The sequence below is a fragment of the Balaenoptera musculus genome, chromosome 6 (genome assembly GCF_009873245.2).
Source record: "Balaenoptera musculus isolate JJ_BM4_2016_0621 chromosome 6, mBalMus1.pri.v3, whole genome shotgun sequence".
NCBI lineage: Eukaryota > Metazoa > Chordata > Mammalia > Artiodactyla > Balaenopteridae > Balaenoptera > Balaenoptera musculus.
Genome location: NC_045790.1, coordinates 45911072 through 45938703, shown reverse-complemented (window position 1 = coordinate 45938703; position 27632 = coordinate 45911072). Strand labels below are relative to the sequence as shown.

General features: G+C 38.9%; 4 protein-coding genes across 4 annotated transcripts; all 4 read left to right on the top strand.

Moving 5' to 3' along the window:
* Positions 1–1527: 1527 nt before the first annotated feature.
* LOC118896943 (interferon alpha-1-like) lies at positions 1528–2097 on the top strand. The gene has a single exon (XM_036855591.1). The coding sequence runs from the start codon at positions 1528–1530 to the stop codon at positions 2095–2097; it is 570 nt and encodes a 189-aa protein (XP_036711486.1).
* Positions 2098–6027: 3930 nt separating this feature from the next.
* On the top strand, positions 6028–9024 carry LOC118896355 (interferon omega-2-like). The gene is made up of 3 exons (XM_036854141.1): positions 6028–6602; positions 7191–7250; positions 9011–9024. Exons 1-3 carry the CDS (start codon positions 6149–6151, stop codon positions 9022–9024), a joined length of 528 nt encoding a protein of 175 aa, XP_036710036.1. The 5' UTR covers positions 6028–6148.
* A 4738-nt stretch (positions 9025–13762) lies between these two features.
* LOC118897134 (interferon alpha-1-like) lies at positions 13763–14451 on the top strand. Its single transcript, XM_036856016.1, has one exon. It carries the CDS (start codon positions 13828–13830, stop codon positions 14395–14397), a length of 570 nt encoding a protein of 189 aa, XP_036711911.1. The 5' UTR covers positions 13763–13827; the 3' UTR covers positions 14398–14451.
* Positions 14452–26537: 12086 nt separating this feature from the next.
* LOC118897135 (interferon omega-1-like) lies at positions 26538–27359 on the top strand. Its single transcript, XM_036856017.1, has one exon. It carries the CDS (start codon positions 26886–26888, stop codon positions 27357–27359), a length of 474 nt encoding a protein of 157 aa, XP_036711912.1. The 5' UTR covers positions 26538–26885.
* The last annotated feature ends 273 nt before the right edge of the window (positions 27360–27632 follow it).

Genomic DNA, 27632 nt, shown 5'->3' with positions numbered 1-27632 from the left:
AGCCCTTTTGAAATATTCTTAATCTAAAAAAACTAAAATGTTAAACAAGGCTACATCCATAGACTAGAACATTATACAGGCATTGTAGATGTTTTATTTGAGTAATATTTTTAAGTTCATTTATTTATTTATTTTTGGCTGTGTTGGGTCTTCGTTGCTGTGCACAGGCTTTCTCTAGTTGCGGTGAGCAGGGGCTACTTTTCGTTGTGGTGCGTGGGCTTCTCATTGCGGTGGCTTCTCTTGTTGTGCAGCACGGGCTCTAGGCGTGTGGACTTCAGTAGTTGTGGCACACGGGCTCAGTAGTTGTGGCTCACAGGCTCTAGAGCGCAGGCTCAGTAGTTGTGGCGCATGGGCTTAGTTGTTCTGCGGCATGTGGGATCTTCCCGGACCAGGGATCGAACTCGTGTCCCCTGCACTGGCAGGTGGATTCTTTTTTTTTTTTCTTAAGTTGTCTTTTATCTAAATCTGTCTTTTTAAAAAAAATTAATTAATTTATTTGTTTATTTATATTTGGCTGCATTAGGTCTTTGTTGCTGCGCGTGGGCTTTCTCTAGTTGTGGCGAGCGGGGGCTACTCTTTGTTGCGGTGCCTGGGTTTCTCATTGCAGTGGTTTCTCTTGTTGCAGAGCACAGGTTCTAGGCGCATGGGGTTCAGTAGTTGTGGTTCACGGGCTCCAGAGCACAGACTCTGTAGTTGTGGCACACGGGCTTAGTTGCTCCACGGCATGTGGGATCTTCCCAGACCAGGGCTCAAACCCGTGTCCCTGCATTGGCAGGCAGATTCCTAACCAGTGCGCCACCAGGGAAGTCCCTGAGTAATTTTTAATGGCATAAGAAAATGTTTATAATATAAAGCTTAATTTAGAAAATCAGTAAGCTTCTTCAAATATATCTTTTGACTAAAAAAAAACATTACTCTGCAAACTTAGTTATAAAGTTAAATTAGTTGTCAATAATTTTTTTTTCTTTTTGGCCACACTGCGTAGCATGTGGGATCTTAGTTCCCGACCAGGGATCAAACCCATGCCCCCTGCAGTGGAAGCGTGGATTATTAACCACTGGACCACCAGGGAAGTCCCTAGTTCTCAATAGCTTTTAAATACAATTTTTAGCGCAAATTTTTTTCATTCTTAACCCTCCATTGAATAAAAACAGTAAAATTTTCACTTTCTTTTTTATGTATACAGATATTCATGGAGTATATAAATAGATACCCAGTACATATGTGTTTTCAAACTTTCATGGGGGGGCAATTAGGAAAAAACTATCTAAAAAGGCTCTGTGGGCAGGGGAAGAGGAGGCAATAATGGAAAAAATAATGGCCGAGAAACGTTGCCCTAACCCATTTGGAGAGTGCAAAATGAAAAGCAAAAACAGAAGTAGAAAGTAAGAAGAAACATTCAGAAAATGGAAATGAATATGTCCCTATTTAAGACCCAGGCCTGAAGGAAGGTCTTCAGAGAACCTAGAGAGCAGGGTTCACAGAGTCCCCACCTCAGCCAGGCCAGCAGCATCTACAAGGTCCCCGATGGCCCCAACCTTGTCCTTCCTCCTGGCCCTGGTGCTGCTCAGCTGCAACTCCACCTGCTCTCTGGGCTGCGACCTGCCTCAGACCCACAGCCTGGCTAGCAGGAGGAACCTGATGCTCCTGCAACAAATGAGGAGAATCTCCCCCTTCTCCTGCCTGAAGGACAGAAAGGACTTTGGATTCCCCCAGGAGGCGTTTGGTGGCAACCAGTTCCAGAAGGCTCAAGCCATCGCTGTCGTCCATGAGACGATCCAGCAGACCTTCCAGCTCTTCAGCACGGAGGGCTCGGCTGCCGCTTGGGATGAGACCCTCCTGGACAAGTTCTGCACTGCACTTTATCAGCAGCTCACTGACCTGCAAGCCTGTGTGATGCAGGAGGCGGGGCTGGAAGGGACTCCCCTGCTGAAGGAGGACTCCATCCTGGCTGTGAGGAAATACTTCCACAGAATCACTGTCTATCTGCAAGAGAAGAAATACAGCCCTTGTGCCTGGGAGATTGTCAGAGCAGAAGTCATGAGATCCTTCTCTTCATCAACAAACTTGCAAGAAAGACTCAGGAGGAAGGAATGACACACACCTGCTTCAACACGGAAATGATTCTCACTGCCTAACAAGACCACACTTCCACCTGTGCTGCCATGTCAAAGACTCTCATTTCTGCTCTCATCATGCTCTGAATTGAATTAATTTGTCAAATGTCTTCAGGAATATTAAGCAACATGGTGTTCTACTCTACAGGCACTAGTTCCTCAAAGATGCCCATGCTGATCTATTTATCTATTTAAATATTTATTTATTTAACTATTTACAAATATTAAAATTATTTTTGTTCATATATTATGTGCACATTTACACTGTAGTTTCAGAGAAAAGATACATTCTTTGTATTTAGTCAACTTATTATTTTCTTTGTTCATTAAATTCTTTTTGCTATAGAAAACTTCTTGTATGTTTATTATTTTAAAAAAATTACATCTTGGTGTATACACACACACACACACACACACAATGAATACTACTCAGCCATAAAAAAGAATGAAATAATGTCATTTGCAGCAACACGGATGGACCTAGAGACTATCATACTAAGTGAAGTAAGTCAGAGAAAGACAAATACATATCACTTATATGCGGAATTTAAAATATGATACAAATGAACTTATTTACAAAACAGAAACAGAGTCACAGACATAAAAAACTCATGGTTACCACAGGGGAAAGGGGAGAAGGGATAAATTAGGAGTTTGGGATTAGCAGGTATAAACTACTATATATAAAACAGATAAACAACAAGGTCCTACTGTATAGCATAGGGAAGTATATTCAGTACCTTTTAATAAACCACAATGGAAAAGAATATGAAAAAGAATATATATATGTATAACTGAATCACCTTGCTGTACACCAGAAATTAATAAAACATTGTAAATCAACTATCCTTCAATAAACAAGCAAACAAAAAAAGAAAGTTAAAACGTTTAGCTTTCCTGAAAAGAAGAAAAAAAACACCACATCTGATTGTAACCTGATTAAAGAATGCATAGTACAGTTCACTACCCATTACTATGTTATTCAAGTTATAAGTAAAAAGAGACTTCCTCTAAGCCAGGTTTTATGCTGCTCTCAGGACACAGAGGTGAATGTAACAAATTCAACTGTACTTTCTTGTATTGTTGATTTCTGTAGAGAAACCAGACTAAAAACAATAATCATAATTAATATTAGTTATATAAATGTTATACTGAGAAGAAGTAGAAAAAAATGAATTTCTCAGCAGTAGCTGGAGCAAGGTATGTCAGGAAATAATAACAAAAGCAGTCAATATCCTCTACATTTGAGGGGCCAACATCCAAGTGCAAATGTCCTTTGGAAAATGGATTTTTGAGCCTGCAATTTACAAGCAATTCCATGAACTGAAAGCCAAGGAACAGAAGTAGTTATGTGTGAAGAATGAATAGAATGAGAAAAGGACTTAAAATTGACTCATAGAACCTTCAACTAGTAAAAGGAGGAAAGAGCCACCAGAGAGACAGAGGTAGAATGGCCATAAGTTAATAGGATAAAAGGGAACGGTGATAAGAGCCTATTTAAAAGACTAAAATTGCTTTCAGAATTGCATCATTCCAAACGTGGATTGAAACTGCTCAGTACATCGTGAAAATAGATGTCATTGGAGATCTTAATGAGAGCTGGTTTGGAGAATTAATCACCAGAAACCACACTGGAGGAAGGGTGAATAAGAGAAGAGAAGTTAGTGACAATATATATATCATCTGGGAGATCTGCCTTCTGAAATGCAGGAGAGAAATAAAGTGGGAACTAGAAACAATTGTGGATTTTTTTTCTGCATAATTTTCTCTTTTTAAAGTATATTAATCTCTGGATAGATTTCATGGGTTTGATATATTGGCAAATCATATTAATATGTCTAATATTTTATTTATTTTAAATCATGACATTTAATTACTTACAATGATAATTATCATTCTTTTGATTAATAGGATGTCGAATGTCAGTCAGCTGCTCTGTGGATTGAAACCATCCACTACTTGGGGAAACAGATGAGAGGTGATTTGATGGAATTAATGAGCATAAACCATACTGAAGTAGGTGGAAGGGTGACAAGAGAAGAACTCCCATTGTAATTGTTTCACCCTGGGAGTCACTTTACTTCTCTTACTCTCATCATAGTTATATTTACATTTGTTTTCCTTTTGCCTCAGTGCATCCAAGTGCAATGACAGCTTTCTAAGAAAGTTGAATGGAGAAGGAAACCAATGAAGTATTGAACATTATGGAAAATAATGGTACAGGCCCTTTATGTTTCCATTTTACCTCCTTATTTTGGGACTAACCTCAAGATAAAATAGAAAGTAATTCAGAAGAGCAAGACAATTGCTGCCCAGAAAAATACTAAATTAAAATGAACATATAAAAATTTAAAGACTCTGAAACTAGTAAGGCAAAGATGGCTAGTTTTCTCTAGCATCATGTACTTGCCTCACTGCCCTGCATTTTCACTGTGAGACAAAAAATGATGAGTAAAGAAGTTCAGCAGAAATGTAGTCACTGAATAATCTAGGGACAGTAATTAAATACTTCAATATAAGCTTCTAACGGTAAATCATCATTGAATTCCTGTGGCCAGCTCAGAAACTTAAGAACATAATGAGTATTCAAGAGTTTAATGAATTAAATTCAATACAGAAATCAACATTTAGCAAAGTAAAATTCATTTAAGGTAAAGGTGAAAAAAAAAAAAAGGATGACTTACCCAAACCCATGCTCCTTGCACACACACACACACACAGAGTGCATAATGTTTGGCTTGTGTCATCTGGAAGCTATGGAAATATTTGACACCTGAGTACCCAATGAAAAGAAGAGGGATTTTTCACAGAAACATTGTTGGGTCTAGGGCAGTTGATTGTTTTGGGGACAAAAGCAATTACCCTCCAGTGAAGTTTTGCTAAAAGTTGAAAGTGTGATGAGCTGACTCAATGGCAGCTCATTTAAAGAGTGAGTTAGTGAGAGTCAATTGGACAATGTGTGGCTTGTGTGCACACTGAGCCAGAAGGTGAGATTAAACATGTGCTAATGGGTGAGGGGAGGTGGTACCGTGAAGGATAAACATGTTGTGGGGCTTGGAATTAGAACTGAAATGCCCACGTGCAGCTAAAAAAATGAAGAAACCAGCCATGGATATGGAGAACAACCTGAAGAGTCATTAGTAGGAACATGTTAAAAGAGTGGAAAATGCCAGTTGCATTTCTGGTCTTGAGGCCCTAGTGAAGCACTGCCACCTGGTCATACTTTCTGTACACAAAATCTGAGTGTATTATTCATTAATAATTTTGTCTTGAGTAATTAATATGGACCCTAGATAATGATAAAATTGTGAACAAGACATAGACCTTTCTCCTAAGGGAGTTACTTGTCAAACAGGTCTAGTAAATCCTTTCTTTTGCTTTTGGCCGCACTACAGGGCATGTGGGATCTTAGTTCCACGACCAGGCATCAAACCCAGGCCCTTGGCAGTTGAGAGCGCAGAGTCCTAACCACTAGACCACCAGGGAATTCCCAAGTAAGTCCTTTCTTAAGAGGATAAATCCAGAGAACTGAGGCAGCTTGGCTGACAAAGGAAATAAAGAGGGCAAAACCAGAGCCCAGGATCAGAGGTAAAATTTTGTTCTTAGCAAGGAGAACTGTTTGCATACTTTTGATTTTAACCAAGAGACTTTTCTCATTTGAAAGCTTTCAATTCATTTACATTCAAACATCTGAAGATTTTCGGCAAGTTAAACAGAAATGGTGAAAACAATAATGTAAATGATTGATGTCTTCTAATCTATTCCAATCTATTTAGAGCATACATAAAGGAAAGGAGAAAAAAAGAATAAACATCCAGAAACATCCAGAAAATGAAACATTACAATATTATATTTAAGAGACATTTATAGAAAGGACTTCAGAGAAACTAGGGGCCAGGATTCACACAGACACACACCTCATCCAGGCTATCAGCATCCCCAAGACCCTCAATGCCCACCCTGTCTGATGGCCCACTTGGTGGTTAGCTGTAGCAGCATATGTTCCCTGAGCTGTAACCTGTCTCAGAGGCATGGATTGGTTCACAGGAAGACCTGATGCTTCTGAGACAAATGAGGAGGATCTCTCTAATCTCCTGAGTGAAGGACATCTCTGGCAGACAGTGGATGGCAGTCAGCTCCAGAAGGCCCAGGCCATCTCTGTCCTCCATAAGATGTTCCAGCAGATCTTCCACCTCTTCCACACAGAGCACTCTTCTGCCACCTGGGACACCTCCCTCCTGGACAAACTCCACACTGGACTCCATCAGCAGCTGGAGGACCTGGACGCCTGCTTGGTGCAGGTGATGGGAGAGGAAGAATCTGCCCTGGGAATGACGGGCCCTACACTGGCCGTGAAGAGGTACTTCCAGGGAATCCACCTCTACCTGAAAAAGAAAAAAGACAGCGATCTTGCCTGGGAAATTGTCAGAGTGGAAATTATGTGCTCATTCTCTTCATATTCAAATTTTCAAGGAAGATTAAGAAGTAAGGTAAGGGACCTGGAGATGATACTCTTTAATATACTAAGTCACATTCCCATGTGTTCAGTCATTTTACAGAATCTTATTTCTCCTTTAGTCTTAGAATGCGTTGGGTTAAATTGCTCAAAACTGTGTTAAAATGTTGTTCTTAAATGATTATGTCTAAGGGCATCATTCCTTGAGAGATACCTACAATGATGCTATGTATGTATTAATGTATTGGGGGAAATTCTGGTTTCCTACTCAACATGTAACCAGCTTGGAAGTCATCATTCCCCACCTCATATCAACAACAACAAAAATGCAGGACAAACTGAAAAACAACAACTCTTCTTAGATCCATCAGAGAACTGAGGTCACAGTGCAAGCTGCTGCCCTTATAACTGTGGAGAGAGGAGGATGCAGAGATCATGGCTTACTTGGAGCAGAACTGCAGGACAGGAACCAGAGCTGAAACTAGTACTGGTAGGAACACTTAAACTGTAATTGAAGAATTACTGGAGCATCCACATGGATGAGCTTGAGATTTAAAAACTGACTGCGGGATGCCCAGTTTTTGAGGGCCCTACACGTTTGTGAGTCTTACCTTCAGGACCTCACCAGGTGCTCACTGTGAAGGTCAAAGAAGAACCTCCTGGTGCTTCCAGCGGAGGTAGGAAAAAGGAGATCATTTTGAAGCACTCTCAGTGTTCTGTTCCCCTTAACAAAGGCCTGTCCTCAAGGAAAACTATTTTACCAGAGACTAACCCACCTCGGGGAAGGGAAATACCCAACTTCAACCCCCTACAACTTTTCCTGTCTCATAGGGGCAGGAAATAGGGTGGTAAAAAAATCTGAGAAGCACCTGTGAAGATCACAGCCCAGGAGCACAGACTCACTAAAACACTGAGACATAATCGTAGGATTATATAAAACTTCACCCTTCCCCATATGTATCATCACATCAACTGGGTCCTGTACTATAGGGGATTAAGACTGAAAAGAACTGCAAATATCAGACTTTATTTAAGAACAAATCTCTAGGGAAATCCAAAGACAAAAGGGGAGAAAAAAGCATGGACAAAAGAAGAAATTTTAGTCTCTGACATCTACAGCTAGAGCAAACAGTAAACATAGGGCATGTCCTAGCAAGATAAATGCAAAACCTCATTCTAAAGGTCAATTTACCTCAGTTCCTTTTACCCAGTACATCATGTTCCGCTTTCAACAAAAACTTTCAAGGCACACTAAAAGGCAAAAGACACAGTTTGAGGAGACAAAGCAAGCATCAGAAGTAGACTCAGATATGGCAGAGATTTTGGAATTATCCTACCAGGAATTTAAAATAACTACCATTAATATGCTGAGGGCTCCAATGTATTCATATACTCGTTCATTTATTCATTCATCTACTTTATCTATGTCATACTATGTATCGTAGTTAAAATAGGTTTGTTCACATAATACCATGTTTACCTTTATAATATATTAAAATACAACAAAAATATACTCTTTTTTGTGAAATTGTTTTCTTGTTTGATTTATGAAATTCTTTCCCTGATGGCTTCTTGGAATTGTTTATTTTTGAAAAAAAAGGCATAAATTTGCATCCCATATTGAAGAATGGATGATGAATTCAAATTACTCATTCATTTTTTCCAGTTGCTTATATTTAGAACTGCATATTTCTATGCCACATTATGTGGTTATTCTGGGGATACAGAGGAAAATAAAGCAATTGCAAAAATTCATTCTCTTGGAACTTTCAATTTTGAAGAGAAGGAGAAATAAAACATTAATCATGCTTAATGAATTTCAATTTTCTATCATCCTACAGTGAGAGGTAAAAGACAAGGGATTCTTTCACCAGAATCTTGAATGAGGGATATCAAGAAGGAGGAAAAAGTAGATGTATTCTATAAGTGCCTGAGAAGTATCTAAAGGCAGACATCCCATTGGTAGATGAATCTGTTGATCTGGAATCTCCAAAAATGTACATTGTTGTTATTAATTTGCAATTGTTTGTTGCAAATTTGCAAATCAGGGCATGATAATTGATGTGTTTACTGATGAGTGTAGAATGAGAAGACGACCTAAAGCTTATGAAGATGTTTAACTTTTAAGGCTAAAAGACAAGGAGAGGCTGCAAAGACCACAAAGATGGAGTAGCCAGTGCAGTCAGGAGACAATCAGGGAAGAATGATCTTCAGAAAGTATTGAAGAAGAAAACAAAGGGTGTAAAGATTGAGCATTGAGCAGTACATTTAGGGAAGGATAGGGCTAAACTATCCAGTGGATCTGGAAACACAGATGTCTTTGGTGATTTTAGTAAGATCTGGTTTGGTAGAAAAGTAGGCCAGAAACCAGACTGGTGTAGACTGAAGGATGAATAATGGTAGTGTGGTAAATTTTTTCCTCCCCCTTTTTACCTAGATCAGTCTTGCTAGAGTTCTATAAAATTACTAAACTTTTAAAACAAATTCTTGGTTTCTTTTAATTTCTTCATAGATTTTCTATTTCCTTGATTTTTGCTATTCTCCTTATTGTTTCCTTCTATTTATTTTATGTCTAACTGTTCTTGTGACTGTTCCTTTCTTAATTTCCTGTCTTCTCTTGGATTAATTGACCTTTCTCATATGATTCTATTTTCTGTTTTATCTCCATTATTGGCTTAATAACTATTCCTTTCTGTTTCAATTTTAGTTTTCTCTATACTGTTTACCATGTATTATTTCAAGTTATCAAACTCTACCTTTTGTGGAGCTTTCCATATATTGTAAGAATCTTTAGTATGCTTCATTTGTCACCCTTCTCTCCTAGGCTACTCTGCCATACCTATTACTGCTACATGTGTTTTGAACTGCTGGATACATTTTTATTATTTTTGCAGTAAACTGTCTAACACTTTTTCTTATTTTGTGTAGCTCAAAGTTTCCATCTGGTATCATTTTCTCCTTTGAAGAATGTCCTTTAACAATTCTTATAGGACAGGTCTGATCATGATGAACTCTCTCAGCTTCTGTTTCCCTGAAAAAGTCTTTATTTTAGCCTCAGTTGGAAGGATATATTTTCTGGATTTAAAGTTCCAGGTTGTTTTTTTTTTCCCCTTCTGCCGTTAAATATGCCTTTTAATTGACATCTACCTTGCATAATTTCTGATAAGCTATCCAAAAGTATTCTTATTTTTCTTTCTTTGCAATGTAATGCGCTTTTGATACGTAACTGCTTTAAATTTTTTTTCTTTATTACTTGTTGTCAGCAATTTTATAATGTGCTTTGCTGTGGCTGTGTGTGTGTGTGTGTGTGTGTGTGTGTGTGTGTGCTGCTGGGGATTCACTGAGCTTCTTGTATCCATACATTTGTTGTTTTAATCTAATTCAAAAGATTATCTGCCATTATTTCTTCCAATATTTTGGTTGACTCTTCTCATTCTTTTCCTTCTGGCATTCCAAATATCTGAAGCTCTTATCTCATTCCATGCTTCCTTTTGGACAGATTCTACTGTTGTGTCTTTAAGGTTACTGATCTTTACATCTGTACTTGAATTTTCATTTCAGTTATTATGTTTTTCATTTCTAAAAGTTCATATTGGTTTTTATTTGTATCTTCCATTTCTTTACTTCTCTATAGTTCCAGGAAGAGAGTCAAGATAATTGTTGACAAGATAGCTCAAGGAGATATTTTTCTTGTCTCAGCATCACAGCCAGTTTTCTAGATGTTGATGGTAGTAGGACATGTTCAAGCCTTCTTATACATCATGAATGGAACTTGAACTGTCCTAATTCCCTTTAACAAATCTAATTTTATGTCAATTCTGTATTCCATCAGGATTTTATTTTCATCTATCATATAGCGTAAGAGTTTACACTGATTTCTGCTTAGATTGCCAGGTAATCATTCTGGAATCATTTTACTGAAAGTTAATTCCACCATTTGAACATCAGATACATCCTTTATCCTAAATCTAATTGTTACTAACAATATAAGAGTCTTAGAATTTATGTGTTTTAGTAATCTGGCTACCTAATTTTTCCCTTTGTTACATTGCTTTTTCTGTTATTATAAAACACATCTTCTTTTTGTGTAGAGATTGATAGCCAAGACTCCTACTCTATTGCTTCCTTTCTTTCTGATTAAATTAAGATTTGATTTATATGTAGGGCAATGACTTCAGGAAACTCACAAGCTCTTAAGGGATTAATAAGTAGTCAATCTGCAATGAATATAATAGTCAGAGACACTTTCTTCATAGGATGAAAAAATTAAACTGAAAATTTCTCTACCTCAATATCCAAAGTAAAGAGCAAAATTAGGTGAAAGCCAGGAAAAAACACAATAACATCCATCAACAAAATACAGAGAGCAAGAAAGTGTGTAATTTTGGCATGAAAATGTATGAGAATTTCAAGATATAAAACGTAAGTAATTATTTATGATGTGATAATAGGATTATGCATCACACCTAGATTCTGTTAGGAATTGAGATGTTTGGTTTTGAGGAATTCATTTAACTTCTCTGACCATCAGTTTTCCCAAATGTAAAGTAGGGTGGAAATATTCCTAGAGTTGTTTTGAGTATTAAACAAGAACATTTAAAAGCATTTAGCAGAGTATCTTCCACAGAGTGAGAGCTTAACAGATGGTGGCTATTATGTTTTCATATAGATCTACACGAGAGTAGTGAAATCTCCTACCCCTCTCTCTGTAACTGACTGCAAAACACTGACAGTCTAAACAACATATTTAGGAAGTATCCTGAAGAAATTAGACACTCTTAATATCAGGGATAAGTCTGAAGTATATGCAATCAGAAATTGGTGGCCTGTAAATATCTGGTACAGAGATCAGTCTCCAAAGGAAAGTTGAAAAAATTATATATATTTGAATAATATATAGTATATAATGTATGATGGCATGTATTATTGTATAGAACATATTAAAAATATATATGATATTTGCTGATTCTGATACCTGGCACACTTCCCCTTTCCTCCCTACTTTCCTGGACCCCATTCTTTCACTCCCATATCATAATCATTTCCTTCTTCCCAGTGAAGAAATGCCCAGTGTGCTGTCCTCACTCACTTTGCATTAACCTGTAATGCCCATTCATACAGCTGTTTCCTATTCCCTTGTGGTTTCTTGCTGTCAATTTTACTTGAGTATAAAACCACCAATTGAAAGCAAAAGTTGTGTGAAGTTCTAGGTTTCTTGGAAACTCCTATATGAGAGGACTTTTTCTTTTTTTTTTCTCCTGGTGAATATTTTTGGAAATGAGCGAATGTCCCCGTTACAATGATGTAACAGTAGCTGTAGCGAAAAGGAAATAGAAAGCAGGATCCATTTCATTCTGTGGGCTATTAAAATATTTATGAAGGAGGAGTGCCCCCTATTGGCCAGGATGGACAATGACAGCAGCCAATCTGAAGACCTGGCTTCTGTTCTACGCCAAAGTCTAGTCCTCTAGCAGGAGATTTTTCTTCAGAGCTAAAAACGCTTTTTCTTGGAAAGAACTGTCTCCAACAGTCTAAGAAGCCTGCTTCGTTAGCCTTTAAATATATACATTTTTGATGATGGATCTTTTTAAAAAAATTTTTATTGTAGTATAGTTGATTTACAATGTTGCATTAGTTTCTGCTGTACAGAAAAGTGAATCAGTTATACATATACATATATCCACTCTTTTTTAGAATCTTTTCCCATATAGGTCATTACAGAGTATTGAGTAGAGTTCCCTGTGCTGTACAGTAGGTTCTTATTAGTTATCTATTTTATATATAGTAGCGTGTATATGTCAATTCCTATCTCCCAATTTATCCCTACCCCACCTTCCCCTTGGTAACCGTAAGTTTGTTTTCTACATCTGTGACTCTATTTCTGTTCTGTAAATAGGTTCATTTGTATCATTTTTAAAGATTCCACATATAAGCAGTAGATATTTTTTTAAATACACTTTTTTTTTAAAAAAGAGTGGTTAGGTTCACAGCCAGGTTGAGCAGAAGGTAGAGACACTTCCCATATATTCCCTGCTCCTATATATGCATAGTCACCCCATCATCAACATTCCTCACCAGATGGAACATTTGTTAACACTGCTTCCAAGAGTGTGAAAATTAGTTCTTGGGGGTGTGAACACATCTTAGACATTACAATGGTTTGGGGAGCTCCAAAGTTCAACCTTGTCTAACAAAAACCTTATTTAGTATTTCTTTTCTCTCATTGTCTTGTGAGATACAAAAAATATATGCAAGATCAGGGCTACAAACCTATAGCTAACAGATGGCTGTGACTGGAGGCTTTCTCTCCATCCTTTCCTGCATCTTAGTCATACTGTGTGAGGTGGGCTGTGCATACTTCTTGCTGCCATTGGCTGTCTTGTGGACGTTGTTTACGTTTAATCCTCATCACTGCTGAGTGTGATGTGGGCCTTGGGAATGAAATACAAATAGTTTCTATTCCATGATTTAATTCTATTAAAGTTATTCAACACATCAATCATTATGTCTAGTGCTAAACAGATAAAAAATGTTGACAATATCTTGATGAATATCTAGCAGCTGGTGAAATTAATTATTTTCTCATATGAGTTAAAATTAAAAGTTAAATACCAAAATAAATTTAAAAATAATTTAATTTTCAATTGCTCTTAGCAGTTTTAAATAATTTAAAATATTTCATAACATTAAAATTACTATGTATTTTTAGAAACTGTTAACTTGCATATGTAATTTTCTATATTACAATTTATATAATTAAACAAACTTGTAAGTCACTCAGCAAATTTAGTTATAAAGTTGTGCCAATAGTTTTTAAATTTAACTTGTAGCTTAACATTTTTATTTAGTCATTCTTAATCCTGCATTGAATAAAAAGAGTAAACTTTGCACTTTCTTTTCCTAGGTACAGAATAGAGATATCCTTGGAGTACATAGCTACATACACAGGATATACATGTTATCAAAATTTCATGGGGGGGGCAATTAGGAAATAATATCTAAAAAGGCTCTGTGGGTAGGGGAGGAGTCAATAATGGAAAAAAATGGTTGAGAAACACTGCTCTAACCCATTTGGAGAGTGCAAAATGAAAACTAAAAACAGAAGTAGAAAGTAAGAAGAAACATTCAGAAAATGGAAATGAATATGTCCCTATTTAAGACCCAGGCCTGAAGGAAGGTCTTCAGAGAACCTAGAGAGCAGGGTTCACAGAGTCACCCACCTCAGCCAGGCCAGCAGCATCTACAAGGTCCCCGATGGCCCCAACCTTGTCCTTCCTCCTGGCCCTGGTGCTGCTCAGCTGCAACTCCAGCTGCTCTCTGGGCTGCGACCTGCCTCAGACCCACAGCCTGGCTAGCAGGAGGAACCTGATGCTCCTGCAACAAATGAGGAGAATCTCCCCCTTCTCCTGCCTGAAGGACAGAAAGGACTTTGGATTCCCCCAGGAGGCGTTTGGTGGCAACCAGTTCCAGAAGGCTCAAGCCATCGCTGTCGTCCATGAGACGATCCAGCAGACCTTCCAGCTCTTCAGCACGGAGGGCTCGGCTGCCGCTTGGGATGAGACCCTCCTGGACAAGTTCTGCACTGCACTTTATCAGCAGCTCACTGACCTGCAAGCCTGTGTGATGCAGGAGGCGGGGCTGGAAGGGACTCCCCTGCTGAAGGAGGACTCCATCCTGGCTGTGAGGAAATACTTCCACAGAATCACTGTCTATCTGCAAGAGAAGAAATACAGCCCTTGTGCCTGGGAGATTGTCAGAGCAGAAGTCATGAGATCCTTCTCTTCATCAACAAACTTGCAAGAAAGACTCAGGAGGAAGGAATGACACACACCTGCTTCAACACGGAAATGATTCTCACTGCCTAACAAGACCACACTTCCACCTGTGCTGCCATGTCAAAGACTCTCATTTCTGCTCTCATCATGCCCTGAATTGAATTAATTTGTCAAATGTTTTCAGGAATGTTAAGCAACATGGTGTTCTACTCTACAGGCACTAGTCCCTCATAGATGCCCATGCTGATCTATTTATTTATCTACTTAAATATTTATTTATCGGGCTTCCCTGGTGGCGCAGTGGTTGAGAATCTGCCTGCTAATGCAGGGGACACGGGTTCGAGCCCTGGTCTGGGAAGATCCCACATGCCGCGGAGCAACTAGGCCCGTGAGCCACAACTACTGAGCCTGCGCGTCTGGAGCCTGTGCTCCGCAACAAGAGAGGCCGCGATAGTGAGAGGCCCGCGCACCGCGATGAAGAGTGGCCCCCGCTTGCCGCAACTAGAGAAAGCCCTCACACAGAAACGAAGACCCAACACAGCCAAAAATAAATATAAAAATAAATAAATAAATAAAAGATTACTATTTAAAAAAAAAAAAAAAAAATTTATTTATCTATTTTAATATTTATTTAACTATTTATAAGATTTAAAGTATTTTTATTTTTATAATATTTTGTGTACCTTTACATTGTGTAATATAATGTTCTTTATAATTAGTTTATTTTGTCTTGTTTATTAAATTTTTATTATAGAAAACTTCTTGTATTTGTTTATTCTTTAAAAAGAAACACCAAGACTGATTGTGCAACTTGATTAAAGAAATGGATGTCACAATTCATTTACCCATCACATTATATTCAAATTAAAAGTAACAACTGACTTTCTGTAAGCCAGGTTGGATGTTGCCCTCAGGATATAAAAGTGAACACAACAAATACAGCTCTTGCTCTCTTCTTTCTTTGATTTTTGAAGGGAAAGAAATCTAAAAATAATAATCATACTTAATGCTATAATGAGAAGAAGGAAAAACAAATGAATTCTCTCACCAGAAGCAAGAGTGGAGAATGTCAGGAAATAAAAATAAAAGCAGTAGATATCCTCTCTAGTTGACTGGAAGACATTTAAGTGCAAATGTCATTTGTAAGTTGGATATGTGAGTTTATAATTTAAAAGGAATGCTGTAGCTGGAGGTACCTTATCTGGCAAATGAAAGCCGGAAACGGAGGTAGTTGTGTGGGGAGATAGTGAAGAGTGAGAAAAAGACTGAAAATTGATTCTGAGGATCTTTCACCTTTAAAGGGAGGGGAGAGAAGAGCCACAAAGGAAACAGAGGTGGAATGGCCATACATTACAAGGACAATAAGAGAGAACAGTGATAAGAGTGTATTTAAGAAAATAAAGTGCTTAGAAGATATCAGTGGATTCATGGAAGATGTGGATTGAAACTACACAGTACACCAGGAATACAGATGGCATTGGCAACCTTAATGAGATTTGGCTTGGTGGAGTGAATAAGCAGAAACCACAATGGAGTAGGCAGAAGCGTAAATCAGAGAAGTTAGTGACTCTGAGGTGGAGAAGGAAATAGTGTGGGATCTGGTAAATAATGTCGGTTAGTTTTTCTGTGCATAGTTTTCCTTTTTACGTAGTATATCTTTTTCTAAATGATTTTATGTAATCGATGTACTGGCAAATCATATTAATGTGTTTAATATTGTATTTATTTTAAATCATGACTTAATTACTTACAATGATAATTTATCTAAGTTAATACTACTTTGTATATCAGTAAGCTGCTCATCATTTAAAAAAATTCATTAGGCAGGAATAGTTAACTAATTCAATCCCTCATCAAAAAATCTAATTACTACTGATAATGTAATGTTTCCTGGAATTATTGGCTTTATTAGTTACATTACTTAACTTTCATCATTGTGACAATGGTTACTACAGCAACTTTACACACATTTCATTTTATATTACAGCTAGATATGAAAAGAATTCTTTTATATTACTACTTGGTAATTTTTCCTAATTTTATGAATATCACAATCTTCTGTGGATTCCAAAATAACAAAAATTATACTGAACATAAAGACTGACAGACTTCCTTCAAAAAGGGAAGTGGGAAACTGGATCAGGCAACCTCTTTCTCAATACTTAATGTAAAGGAAAAAAAATAGTCAAAACCATCTGAAAATATAACATGAACCATGGAAATCCATAGAGCAAGAGAGTGTTGCGTATAATTCCGGAGTAAAAACAGATTTAACAATGATAACAGAAATCCAGAATACAAAGCTCAAAAAATCACCCGTAACTCACAATGAAAAATTTTTCATTGAAATTCCATTCTGCTTGTACACGTGTTATGTCGCGAAACCCACATAATCTAAGCCTCAGTTTTTCCATAAATAAAATGGGTTCAAAATTTTTATAGATTTTTTAATGAATACGAAATGAACTCATGCGTTTTAAAGCATTTAGCATCATATATTAGAATAAGGAATTAAAATATACTAGGTACTTTCCTGTTTTCCTTCAGACAGTTGTATATGAGAATATTATATGTCTCTTTCCATAAAATTCTCAGGAACTGTGACCTACTTTTCAGTAACTGACCTCCAAAGGAGGCAGCCTAAAAAAAACAGAATTCTGTCATGAATTTTACAGAAGGATGAAAAATTGTCATTTCGTTCCTCATTTCAAAGAAGTGTCTTGTTTACATTCAGAGATGAAATGGTGGCTTGTATTGATATCTGAGAGACGGGAATAAATATTTAGATAAAGGGCAGAAGAACGTGCTATCTATTTAATGCTTCTGGCACCTGGCACATTCCCTCCCTCTCAGCATTCCAGGATACACTCCCATATCACAATATTTCCTTCCCCTCCAAGGTAGAAATTCTCACACCATCCTTCTTATTCACTTTTTACCTCTTAACCATTCATACAACTCCCTTCTGCTGTTTTTTCAGCTTAATGGTTTTCCTAAAAAGCAGAACAACACAAGAAGAAAGCAAAAGTTAAATAAAACTTCTACGTTTTGCAGAAACATCTGCAAGACAGGCTTTCCTTAATTTCAGCTGGGTATGATGTAATAGTAGCTGTAGCTAAAAGGAAACAAAGCAGGATCCAGCTTATGGGTGGGAAGATGAAACTCCTCTCAGGGAAGACAGCCCTCAGGCGGCTAAGCGCAACAAGAGCAGCGACCAAGACTGGAGGACAGGCCTCTGATCTATGCAGAAATCCTACCACTTCCTGGGGATGTCCCTTCATGCTACAAAAAGGCTTCTTCTTGGCACCAATTAATTCTAATGCTGTCATAACCTTGTTTCTTTACTCTTTGTTACAAAGAGAAAGAGTCTCCAGAGTCTCTGGCTTCAGGCAGGGCATGGACTCTTTGGGATCAGGCAAAGGGACAAAGATGTGTTCCCTGCCTACAACCCACTATGCAGACCAGAGCCTCCCTTTGAATTACTCCTTCCATGTACAACAAAACAGGCAGAGCTGCCAATCTGGACATGGAATTCAATGATAACCAGGAAAACCTCAGGTTATAATGCATTAAACAACTCTCAACAATAAAATTTTAGTTTCACAGATTTATTCCAAATATGAGACTTCAACTATTATTAAATAGAAAAATATTCTCATTGTCACTCTGAATAACAATCTTGACATCTATTGTACTCAGTAGTAAAAATTCTGCCTAGGTAGCAAAAGAGAGAAGCTAAGAAGTGTGAATGAATAGTATCTGAGAGCTTAGTGACATTTTTAAAAATTCAAATGTATCAATTTTGGTATAAGTTGAGAGGAATTTCTGTAATCAATATTTTCATTGAGGTATTTCACTGGGGAGTATGTGTGAATTGCTAAGGTAGCAGGGAGGGCCTGCAACTGTGTGTGTGTCTCCAATCTTTTCCTGAGGTTACTCACTCAACATTTGGATTTGCTGTTCTCCAACTTGGAGTTGGCCAGGGCCTTAGCAAAATTTCAACAGACTTTTGTCCTTTGCTGTCTTGTTCTCCCCTCTGGAGGAGGGGCAGATGGAAACATTCAGCAGATGGAGAAGGCTTGGAAACATTTGGCTTCCCAGCCTGTATCGGTCAGGGTTTTCCAAAAACAGAACCAGCAGGAACCAGAGAAATAGAGATATTGATATTTTAAGGAATTTGCTTAGGTGATTGTAGAGGCTTGGCAAGTCCAAAATCTGCAGGGTAGGCTGCAGGCTGGAAACCCAGGGAAGAGTTGCTGTTCAAGTCCAAAGGCAGTATCTGGCAGAATTCCTTCTTATTCCTGGGAGGGTCAGTCTTTTTCTATTAAGGCCTTCAACTGATTGGATGAGGGCCACCTGTAATATGGAGGGTAATATGCTTTACTTAAAGTCTACTGATTTAAATGTCAAATTCCTATAATCTCATGTAAAACCTACCTTCACAGAAACATCTAGAATAGTGTTTGACCAAGTATCTGGGTACCATGGTCTAGCCAAGTTGACATATAAAATGAACTATTACATTGTTCCTCCCTAATTCATGTCTTAACACTTTTCAAATATTATTCCTCTTCCATTCTTTGATGGCTGCTTATGTATTTTGTATATTTTACTTAATTTTCCTTATTTTGTTGGCTTCTAGGCGAGGAAATTCTGAGATCAGGCTTCATTCAGCCACCTTGCCAGGCAAGTCTCTGTAGCCATGTCCTGTTTCATCTGAAGTTAAAATTTTGTATATATTAAAAAATAACCACCTTTTTTTATAGGTTAGCTATTTCTCATGAGCTTACAAGGTTACCGTGGGCCTCCTCTCTCCTTTTTAAATCTAATCTTACTGTCAATTCTCCATTCCATCAAGATTTTACTATCACATATGGTATGGGATGAGATTTTATTTTGATTTCTTCCTAGATTGCTAACTAATCATCCTAGAACCATTTATTGAAATGTTTTTCCATCATGTTAACATCAGAAATACCTTTTATCTTAAATCTAATTAATACTGATAATTCAATTTCAGAATTGAAATAATCTGTTTACCTAATTTCTCTCTTTATCACACTGTTTTTAGTATTATTACTATAACCTCATTTCATTTTCTAGAAAAGATAGGTATGCTAAGAATTCTTCTATTCTTTAACATTATTTGCATTCTTCCTGATTAAATTTATATTTCATCCTCAATGTGGAGCATCAATTTTATGAAAATCACAGGCTCCTGGGGATGCACAGATAACCAAACTGCAATGAGTATAATAGCCTGGGACAATTCCTTCATAAGATGGAAGACTGAAACTGGATCAAGGAAGTTCTCTTCCACAATATCTAAGGTAAAGAACAGGTGGAAACCAGCAAAAAAAGAAATAAAATAGTATGTACCAATAAAAAGAAAACAAGGAAGCAAGACGTTTATTTAATTTTGGGATCAAAGCATATTTTAAAACTTAATAGAATTCTAAAACATGAAACTTTTTCAATTGCCTATAATATGCAATATAGAGTTCTGTATTGAATCTTGATTCTGCCAGCAATTATGTGTGATCCTAGAAAATTCACCTAACTTCTCTGAGTCTCAGTTTTCTCAAACGTACAATAAGGTGAAAATATTCTAAGAATTATTGTACTAAACTAACACATTTTAAAACACTTCGTAGGCTATTTTCCACAGAGTTAGGGCTTAAATATGGTAACTATTTTCTTATTTTTTCATATAGATATCTATCAGAATAGTGAAGTCTCCCACCTCTTTCTCAATACCTGCAAAAACATGACAGTCTGAAAAATGGAATTCTGTGACGTGTTCTGGAGAAGACTAAAATATAGTCACTCTTCACATCAAAGGTAACATTTATATTTTCAGTTCCAAAATGGCGGCCTAAATGAGCCCACCTGATGTCAATTCCCCTAGAACTGGCAATCTCCCCTTTGTTAGGGGAACCACTGACCAAAACTGCCCACCCTGGCCAGGCAAGATAGTAGCCACATTTATAGCCACAGTAACATTTATATTTTCAGTTCCTAAATGGCGGCATAAATATCTGGAAGAGAAGTTAGTTTTCTAAACTGAAGTGAAATATGTATAGTATTAATTTGCAGATTTTGATATCTGGCTCCTTTTGCCCTCCCCTCCTTGCTTTTCTGAATCACATTCTTTTATTTTCATACATACCACAGTTACTTACAGGCATAGCTCAGGGTATTGTAGGTTCAGTTCCAGACCACCACAGTAAATCTATCTAGACCTCAATTAGCAGAACTAGAATTTAACATCCACTGAAACATATATTTTTCTCTCTAAAATTACCCTCATCTCCACTAAACACAGCCAAATCAAGACTAATTTGTCTGCAAAACAAGTCTGGTCAATTGATCATATAGGCTCCTCCAAACTGGCTGAGGTAGAACTCCTCAGAAGGAGTCTCAGACTGAATTCCCAACAGGCTTCTCAAGGCCAGGAAAGTCATGCCCAAGGCTTGCCATCAGGCTCTGCCTCAGTGGATTTCTTAGTCCTCAAAATATTGAGATTCTTGCACATGCCAGGAGGCAGTCTTTCCCATTCACCTGATAAGTCTGCTCAGAACCCAAGAGTCCCCAGTTTCTGGAGGGACCGGGCAGAGAGAAAAGAAAAATGTTTTAATTCTACCCACAGGTGTAGTTCACCAAAATTGCTGTAAATCATAACCAACTTGAGGGGAAGGGCTTCCCTCTATCTGGAAAACACACATAAAAACCAGTAACTTTCCAGACAAAACCCATAAAAATTATAACCATATTCACCAGTTCACTCAGTAACCAATCTTTTTGTTTTCTTTTTATGAAGCCATCAGGTTTTCCATTAGGATACCTTAATTTCTTACCCTGTTCAGCAGTATAATCTGACATTTATCAGAGACCTGTTATTGTCAAAAGGTCCTTCCTATGAATCTTCTTGAAGATGAAGCACTTTTGCAAACGCATCAGAGTACAACAAACATTGTCTATAAATGACAGAGGCCTTAAAAAGGCATGGTTAAGCACCTGATTACAATGTAATCCATAAAGAAACTTGGTTACAATAACTAGAATTATAACCGATTATAATCTTAACCCTTAAAAATCTTAATCTTTGGCAAAAACCAAGAAGCAAGTAATTGTGCATTTCCTGATTGGAAACTTACACTTTAGTCTTTCTCTCCTAAGAAGGCAAGGGTAGGTAAACTTAGGCCCGCCCAGCAATTAATGTTTCAATATTTTATCCTATTTGAAATGACCTAGATAGTCAATGAATTCTCTTCATTCAACTTCGTTTAGTTTCAAGTTACCAAAATCTGGAGAGACTATTTTAGATAGACATTCCCCAAACATAATTTATTTCTACAGAGTTTACCTAAAAGCTCTTCTTTCTCCTTTACTCTTAGAGATCACAGAAGATTAGAGAGATTAGAAGATTAGAGATCCCAGGTAGATCATTTACATCTCAGAGGCATAAGAGAAATACCAATTCCTTCTAGAAAGCTGGCTTAACCAATTACAAAAGGCTCACTTAGATACAACAGCGGAGCCATTAGAGACCATTGTTCTCCAGATCTCTTGGCAGCCCCCATTAACCAAGGACAGCCACCACAAACTAGTAGACAGCCAGCACAGGATTACCCCTGCAACTTTCGGGCCCCGCATGCTAGTGGACAGCCTCTGCAACTTTCCATTACCCTTCCTGTATTTTCCAACATCTCTGTGCTCATGGCAGTTTCCTCCGGCTCCTGGCTGGTCTGCCAATTGTTGGGCTGCACCCCACAGGCTTACAAGTCCTGTGCTTGCCCAGCTTCAAGACTGAAGAGCCCAGAGTCAGCAACAGAGACATCTATGGTTTAATGGACGGGGGAGCTTACACGTCTGAAGCAAGGTCCTGGAGTGACACTCCACCGTGTGCGGTGCGCAGTGGGCCAGACTTGGTGGCAGTCTTCGATCCTGTGGGGGGAAGGTGTTCCAGGAAGGGGGACCCCTTCCAGGGCCTGAGAGCGGGCTCTTGTCTAACGCTTGGAAGTGAATTGTCCAAGGAGACACACGTGCTGACAAAGCAAGAGACTTTATTGGGGAGGGGTGCTCGGAAGGAGAGCAGCAGGGTAAGGGAACCCAGGAGAACTGCCACGTGGCTCACAGTCTCAGGTTTTATGGTAACGGGGTTAGTTTCCAGGTTGTCTCTGAGCAATCATTCTGACTCAGGGTCCTTCCTGGTGGCGCGCCCATCGTTCAGCCAAGATGGATCCCAGTAAGAAGGATTCTGGGAGGTCGGTAGGACATATGGACTGGCGTTTCCTCTCTCTTTTTGACCTTTCCGAAAATTTTCTGGCTGGTGGTAGCTTGTTAGTTCCACATTCCTTACCAGGACCTGCTGTTGTAAGATAACTCATGCAAGTGGCTACCATCTTGCCTGGCCAGGGTGGGCAGTTTTGGTCAGTGGTTCCCCTAACAAAGGGGAGATTGCCAGTTCTAGGGGAATTGACATCAGGTGGGCTCATTAGTTACCAGGGAAACCAGTAGAGGGGCACGCCCCTCACCGCCCCTTTGATAAGATAACTAACTAGCTGGGGCCTGGTGCAAGTACATAAGAAGGTCAGTCATGTGCATAGGGTGTAGGTGAAGAAGCAGGCACTGGTGGGGCAGGGGATGTACAGAGAGCAAGAGAGCAGCCATCTTGAGTGGCCTGACCACACATACATACATACGTTAATTTAAAAAATACTTTATTGCTATAAACTACTAATGGTCATCTGGGCCTTCAGCAAGTCAGAATTTTTTTGCCGGTGAAGGTTGGAACAATCCTGAAAATTAAGGCGATGTGACACAGAGACATGGAGTATGCAAAAGCCGTTAGAAAATGGCACTGATAGACTTGCTTGACATAGGGTTGTCATAAACCTTCAATTAGTAAAAAGTGCAATTATCTGTGAAGTGCGATAAAGCAAAGTATGCCTGTACTTCCTCTCCAATGTAGAAATTCGCAGTATGCTCCCCTCATTCACTCCTCCTTCACCTGCACCAGCCATTCATACAGCTGTTTCCTGTTCCTTTGTGGTTCTGGCCACCAATTTCCTCTTAAGAGTACAAAGCCACAAATTAAAAGCAAAAGTTGAGCGAAAGTTCTGGACTTTTCAGAAACTCCTATATAAGAGGTTATTGTTTTTCTTCTGATGAATATTTTTGGGAATGAGGAGATGTCCTTGTTACAATATTGTAACAGTAGCTGTAGCAAAAATGAACTGGAAAGCAGGATCCATTTTACTCTGGAGGCTATTAAAACACTTATGGAGGAAGAGTGCCGCTTAGTGGCCAAGAAGGACTAGGACACTGACCAAGTCTGCAGAGCAGGATTCCTTCTGTTCTAGGCAGAAGTCTGTCTTCTTCCACTAGCATTTTCTTCGGAGCTAAAAGAGGATCTTTCCTGGAAAGAACTGACACCAATAACTTGGCTAAGCCTGCTTCCTTAGCTTTGCATCTTAGAGAGGCAAAATACTCCCAGCTTCAGGCAGGACATGTCTTTGGGCTAAGGCAGCTGTGTGGAGAGAAGGGTTAGAATGTGTTCCTTGCCTCCAGGCTGCTCAGCTGGCCAAGCCTCCTGAATCATTATTTGCTTTACATACTGTAGGACTCTTGGAGGCTTAGAGCCTGCCATTCTGGGTGTGGAAATGCAAGGGGAATCAGAGGAAATAGCTCCTGTTTGAAGGTGCATTAACTTTTTCTTAAGAGTATGTTGTCAGTTTTTCAAATCCATTCCCAGTATGAGATCATGTTGCTTGACTTTACAGTTAGGAGAAAATTCTCAATGTCCCTTTGAATAATGACTGCACTTGCATCCCTTCCACATTGACTCAGTAGTAAGAGTGAACACAGACATACATAAAGGAATTTCAGAGAATACAATTGTTGCCAACTGACAGCCTGGGGTATGTCTATTTGGGTAGAATTGAGAACGATTAAGGTAATCCGATATTGTAATTGGCTAAGTTAACCAGGAAGTATGCATGCGTGCATGCATGTGTTTGTGTGTATGTGTGTGTGTGAATTGCTCAGGTAGCAGGGAAGGGCTTCAATTTAGCCTAGATCTCTCAAATCTCTGCCTTAGGTTACAGACTTCGTAACCAATTGACAGATGAGAGGGCTCTCTAATTTACATGTTAAATAATTTTTGTCCTTTGTCTTTCTATCTTCCTTTACCACTTTGGGAGCCCATTTCAGGGCAGGACAACATGGACATTTTTTGGACTCACTTGGCTCTGTCTTTGTGGCTGCTTAACATCTTTCAAATACGATGATTCCTTCTTTTCTATGGTTGATGCTTTTTTTAGGTTTAACTTACACTTTGCCATTTTGTCAGCAGAAACGTCACTTCTCTTTTTTCACTTTCATGACATTCAGAATTACCTTTGTTTTATTTTTGCCCACAAACAGCTCTCAAGTTTTGCTTTCTAGGAAAGTTGAAATGAGAAACAAAAAATCTCAAGTCTTGAAAATCATAGAAAATAAGGTGAAACCCCTTTGCCATTCTTTTACTTCCCATTTTATTAACCTCAGGATGAAATGGAAAGTAACTATGGCCAGTAAATCACTATGTAAAAAATAAGTTCCTAAATTTTTTTGGTTGTTATTTAAATTTAAAACAAGACATCATGAATAAGTAAAGGAAACCCGGCTATTTCTCTCTGACATAATCTGGGCCTCACTGCTCTGCGTTCTGAGCACAAGGCAGAGATGGACAAACAAATAAGCCCAGTAGAAATACGTAGACTGAATGAACAACTGAAGGTCGCTAGTTTCTGTGACACAAACTTCTAATGAGAGACAGCATCATCACTGAATTCCCTACAGCCAACTCAGAAATTCTGAGCGTAACAAAAGTTCAACGGTTTAAAAGAGTTGAACAATAAAAGCTGTACTGGCAAAATAAAAATTGTCTACTAAAGGTGAAACAATTGCAATTGAATAATTCCTCCACCTACTTAGACAAAACAAACTTTCGCTCTCAGCATCTGCGGGCTGCTGATACTTTTGATACCTGGGGACACAGGTAAGGAGAGGAGGAGGTCCCCACTGAGAACAAGGGTCCTTCACACGAACACTCCAGGGGCAAGGGTGAGGGTCCTGGAAGATGAATTATTTTGCAAACAAAGAAACAAGCCCCTCCACAGTAGAATTCTGAAGTCCTCGGGATGTGGTGAGCCTGCCCTCAGGGAGTAAGCCCCAGAGAGTTTGGGCTGAGGACCCTCTGTCATTCCAGGAAAGTGCTACTAGACGTGATAACTACCTTGTGAGTGAGGCGGTGCTGGAAAATACAATTAATTATCTTGGAATTAGAATCTGCATACCTACATTCACCAGAAAAGAACCAGGATTCCTGCTGAGGGTACTGGCACAGCCTGTGGAGCACTATAGGTCTCCTGTAAGAAAATGGTGGAAAGAAAGGGCGATGTCTAGTATATTAGTCCTGACCTTGTGGCCCCAGTGAAGAATAACCTCAGGAACTTGAATGAATGCATTCTAGAAAGAAGAGAAACACCTGAGAAGCTCGTTCACTAGTAATCATAAGCCTCTGCTCTGAATAAAACAGAAAACAAAACCAGTTTTTGGTTCTAAACAGCTTATTTACCATGCATGGTCTGGTAATTACTTAACAAAATACAGAAACCTATAGGGGTGAGGGACCCCAACTTCCTAAGTATAAAGTAAGGGTGGTAAAAATGTAGTCCAGAATCAAGGACAAACTTTGTTCCCAACACAGAGAAGAGCAATATTTATACATATTGAAATGTGTACAGGGACTTCCCTGGTGACGCAGTGGTTAAGAACCCGCCTGCCAATGCAGGGGACACGGGTTCGAGCCCTGGTTCGGGAAGATCCCACATGTCGCGGAGCAACTAAGCCCGTGAGCCACAGCTACTGAGCCAGCATGCCACAACTACTGAAGCCCGCATGCCTAGAGCCCATGCTCTGCAACAAGAGAAGCTACCGCAGTGAGAAGCCCGCGTACTGCAACGAAGACCCAACGCAGCCATAAATAAATAAATAAATAAATTTTAAAAAGAAAAAAATAATAAAATGTGTACATAAGTATGTGCATGAATCTTTACATACCTACATATACTTCAGCCTTTAATTAGTTTCTCATTTAATTGATATCCTTTTGGATTGACACATCCAAAGTTTACTGGGAAACTTAAATTTCTATTGTAAATTAAGAGTTTAGATTGATTACATCTTCTTAGGTCAAAAGAAAATATCTAAATGAAAACACAAATTGGAAGTGAAAGTAGAGAGAAATTTTCAGAAAATGGAAACTGTCTTCCCTATTTAAAAGCCATACTTAGAAACGATGTTATCAGAGAACCTACCCACAAGGTTCCCCCAGATGCCTGTCTCAGCCAAGCCAGCTGCAGCCTCATTTGCCCCATGGCCTTCGTGCTCTCTCTACTGACCGCCCTGGTGGTGTTCAGCTATGGCCCTGGTAGATCTCTGGGCTGCGACCTGTCTTAGAACCACGTGCGGATTAGCAGGAAGAACTTCATGCTTCTGGGCCAGATGAGGAGAATCTCCCCTAGCTTCTGTCTGAAGGATAGAAAAGACTTCGGTTTCCCCCAGGACACGGTGGATGGCAGCCAGCTCCCGAAGGCCCAGGCCACCTCTGTCCTCCACGAGATGCTCCAGCAGATCTTCCGCCTCTTCCACACAGAGCGCTCCTCTACCGCCTGGGACACCTCCCTCCTGGACAAACTCCACGCTGGACTCCATCAGCAGCTGGAGGACCTGGACGCCTGCTTGGTGCAGGTGATGGGAGAGGAAGAATCTGCCCTGGCAGTGACGGGCCCTACACTGGCCGTGAAGAGGTACTTCCAGGGAATCCATCTCTACCTGAAAGAGAAGAAATACAGTGACTGTGCCTGGGAAATTGTCAGAGTGGAAATCATGAGATCCTTGTCTTCATCAACCACCTTGCAAGAAAGGTTAAGAATTATGAATGGAGACCTGGGATCACCTTGAAATGATTCTCATTGACTAAGAAGCCACATCACCCTTGCACATTCATCTTTGGTCATTTCAAAAGACTTATTTCTGCTTTAGCAACAAAATTTATTGCATTAGTTCAGCCATTACTTGTTCATAGTAATAAGCAAGTATATATAAAAGTATTCAGTTACAGGGTCATCAGGCCCTAAGCGATGACTGCCCTGATGTTATTTATTTATTGTTTGTTTCTTTATTTATTTATCTATTCCTTCTTGCATCTCTCATATTTATAATGTTTAGAAATTA